At 47.3% G+C, this 3,815-nt stretch overlaps 1 protein-coding gene across 1 annotated transcript; it reads right to left on the reverse strand.

The window, feature by feature from the left end:
• Positions 1 to 234: 234 nt before the first annotated feature.
• LOC137356382 (histone H1-like) lies at positions 235 to 944 on the reverse strand. The gene has a single exon (XM_068022268.1). The coding sequence runs from the start codon at positions 916 to 918 to the stop codon at positions 235 to 237; it is 684 nt and encodes a 227-aa protein (XP_067878369.1). The 5' UTR covers positions 919 to 944.
• Between the last annotated feature and the right edge of the window lie 2,871 nt (positions 945 to 3,815).

The following is a 3,815-nucleotide window of genomic DNA, read 5'->3' on the forward strand; positions in this document are numbered from 1 at the left end:
ATATACCCGGGTACAGTGAGGCCCGGACATCCCTGATTTGTTGCAGAGAGTGAGGAATGGCTGGGTTGAGAGTCACCAGGGAACTTGGATTTACTTCAAATCATTTCTAGGTGAAATGTGCACACGACTGCGGGACAGGGATCATTTGATCGGGGATCAGCTCTTTGCTGAGAGACGTGGGTGGCTCTGAAAAGAGCCTTTGGGTTCAGATGTCTACAAGTTTCCCGTGCTGTTTCACTTCTTTCCAGGGGCTGCTTTCTGAGCCTTTGCTGCTTTCGGCTTCTTCCCGCCCCTTGATGATTGAACTTTCTTGGGCGGCTTTCCGCCCGTGGCCCTCTTGGCTTTATTAGCATTCTTCACTGGAGATTTTTTTGGAAGCGTTGCTTTCTTTACCGCCTTCTTTGGCGTTGCCGTCTTCTTGCTGCTCACTTTCTTGGCTGCCGTCTTCTTGCTGCTCACTTTCTTGGCGACTATTTTCTTCCCTGGGGATTTCTTGGCTGTTTTCTTTGTGATCTGTTTCTTGGCAGCTGTTTTCTTCACTAAAGATCTCTTGGCTGCTCCTGTCTTAATCTTCTTCACCACATTTCCCTTCTTTTCCTGTTTCGCGATTTTGAAGGTGCCGGAGGCCCCCGTGCCCTTCGTCTGCACCAGGAAGTCTTTCGCCACAAGCCGCTTGATACTTTGCTTGATTGGGAACTTGCTCTTCTCCACATCGACACCTTTAACACGCAGAGCCTTCTTTATTGCCTGCAGTGACATCCCACTGCGGACACTGCATTCCGCCACAGTCTTGAGGATCAGCTCGCCCAACTTGGGACCGCCTGACCCTTTCCGAGGAGCCGCCTTCTTCTTCTTGGGAGTCTTGACTTGAGCGGCGGCGGCTGGAGGAGCCGTTTCGGCGGCTGCAGTATCGGTCATGTCCAGGACTCTGCACAAAGTCTCTCTGTCAGTCAGAACTGGGTGAGAAATGAAGCTGGTGGTGGCGGCACTGAGCAACTTAAAGGCAGCGAGCGGACGGGGCGGAGACAACCTGCTGTCAGCTCCTGGCTCCTGCTGCCTCTCTGTGTTTCTCTCTGGTCCTAAACTCTCCAATTCCACTGAAATTCGGGTATTCCAGAGTCCCAGGCTAGATCCTTCCTGTCTCTGACATCAGAATGTTTGCTGTCACAAAGGTTTCACTTGAAGTCAAGACTCCATTTTCGACTGAAACCCGTTTCATTGCTGCACTGATGACTCTCTCTCAGCCGATCGCTGACATGTTCCATACTTTTCGATTAAAATCTTGAAATCAACAAACAAACAACACTGAATTCCCACATTGAGGATTAGAAGGGGAGCAAAGTGCTTCTTTGACTGGAAAATCTTGTTTTTTTACACAAAAGGGACTCGGAAATCCGACGATGAGACCAGACCCACAAACACAGTGGCATTAGACTAACGCTCCCGCCCCTTTAATACACTCTCTTACACAATATTCACATCCACACAATCTCAGGCCGAACTCTTCGCTCAATTTAGCGTTCCCAGGACAGGATTTCCCCTCCGCTCGGCCTGTGCTGCGGATTCACGGTGGGTATTTGTATTTTCTAGACTCAGTAAGTGTGAAACACTCTGAGACTGGCGCTGCGAATGTTGTCTGTTTATTAGGTTCGACGGCAAGAGCAAATCACAGCTTTGAATGTGTTCAAACTACTGTCCGGTTTGATGTTATTGATCGCACACAGAAACATGTTTCCTGACGGTGAAAATACAAATTATCGACTGTCTCTTCCTATAGTCTATCCATATTTTTCCAGGTGTCCCAGACATCCCATTGTCAACAAGGAGAGATGTCCAGTTACAGAATAATCCCCCATTCAGACGCTGTGTTTTTTTTTTATTCCAGGCAGTGACAGGCTGGTTCTCTCCGTCCTTCGATGCAGGACTGAAGACACCGTCTGTTCAGCGTGTCCATAACACGCTCAATAACACCATTACCCTTTAATATACAGCAACAGAGGGACAGAGAGAGGGAGAGTGAAAGAGAGAGAGGGGTGAGAGAGGGAGAGAGAGAGTGTATCAGTCTTACATTTCCAAAAGGTCTGGCATCATCTGTGGAGAGAGAAACAGAGTTAACGTTTCGGGAAAGTGACTCTTTCTTTGGAATTGTGTCTCTCCCTCTGCCTTTGGTGCTGTATCTATGTTCACGATACAGTTAGTGAGTGTTATATGTATGTATTCTATTGTAGTACTGATAGTCTCTCACTCGCTCTATGTCTGTCTGTCTGTCTGTCTCTCTCTGATGATACAGGTGAAGGTGACATAGGGGTGAAGGGGTTCGAAGAAAGGTCACTGACACGATACGTTAACTCTGCTTCTCTCTCCACAGATGCTACCAGACATGCTGAGTATTTTCAGCATTTCTTGTTTTTATTTCAGATTTCCAGCATCCGCAGTATTTTGCTTTTATTATTATAATTTCCAACTGTGTGTCCATATCACACTGAACAACAGTATTTCACCTTCACCTGTATCATCAGAGAGAGAGAGAGAGAGAGAGACCATCAGTACTACAATAGAATGCATACACATAACACTCAGTAACTGTATCGCCAACATAGATACAGCACCAAAGGCAGAGGGAGAGAGACAGCATCAATAGCGAAAAAAAGGCAGAGAGAGAGAAAGATCTGGAGTGGGCGAGAGGCTTGGGTGATGGTGAGAAGGAGAGATATGCATTCACTCAGAATCATAGAAACATTGAACGTTTATGGCACAGAAAGGAACCACTTGACCCATCGTATCTGTGCCAGCCGAAAAAATTTCCACCCATTCTAATCCCACCTGCCAGCATTTGGTCCGTAACCCGGCAGATTACGGCACTTGAGATGCATATCCAGACTTCTTTTGAGTGATTTGAAGGTTTATACTTCAACTACCCTTTCAGGCAGTGAGTTCCAGACCACCACCACCCTGTTTGATTTATTCATTCATATGGTGTGGGTGTTGCTGGCTTGGCCAGCATTTATTGCCCATCCATAACTGCCCTTGAGGAGGTTGTGGTGAGATGGCTTCTTGAACCACTACACTCCATGTGAGGTAGGTACAATCATAGTGTTGTTAGGAAGGGAGTTCCAGGATTTTGACATAGCGACAGTGAAGGAATGGCAATATAGTTCGAAGTCAGGATGATGTGTGATTTGGAGGGGAACTGGCAGGTGATGGTGGTCCCATGCATCTACTACCCTTGTGCTTCTAGTTGGTAGTGTTCGCGGGTTTGCAAGGTGCTGTCTAAAAAGCCTTGGTGTGTTGCTGCAGTGCATCATGTGGATGGTACACATTGCTGCTACTGTGTGTCGGTGGTGGAGGGAGTGAATGTTTGTACATGGGGTGGCAATCAAGTGGGCTGCTTTGTCCAGGATGGTGTCGAGCTTCTTGAGTGTTGTTGGATCTGAACGCATCCAGGCAAGTGGAGAGTATTCCATCACACTCCTGATTCCCGCCTTGTAAATGGTGGACAAGCTTTGGGGAGTCAGCAGGTTATTTGCTCGTCGCAGGATTCCTATCCTCTGATCTGCTCTTGTAGCCACGGTATTTATATGGCTACTCCAGTTCAGTTTCTGGTCAATGGTAGACCCTAGGATATTGATAGTGGGGGATTCAGCAATGCTAATTGCCATTGAATGTTAAGGGGAGATGGTTAGATTCCCTCTTGTTGGAGATGGTAGTTGCCTGGCACTTGTGTGGCATGAATGTTACTTGCCGTTTATCAGCACAAGCCTGGATATTGTCCAAGTCTTGCTACATTTCTACACAGACTGCGTCAGTAGCTGAGG

Source organism: Heterodontus francisci, chromosome 45 (genome assembly GCF_036365525.1).
Source record: "Heterodontus francisci isolate sHetFra1 chromosome 45, sHetFra1.hap1, whole genome shotgun sequence".
Classification (NCBI taxonomy): Eukaryota; Metazoa; Chordata; class Chondrichthyes; order Heterodontiformes; family Heterodontidae; genus Heterodontus; species Heterodontus francisci.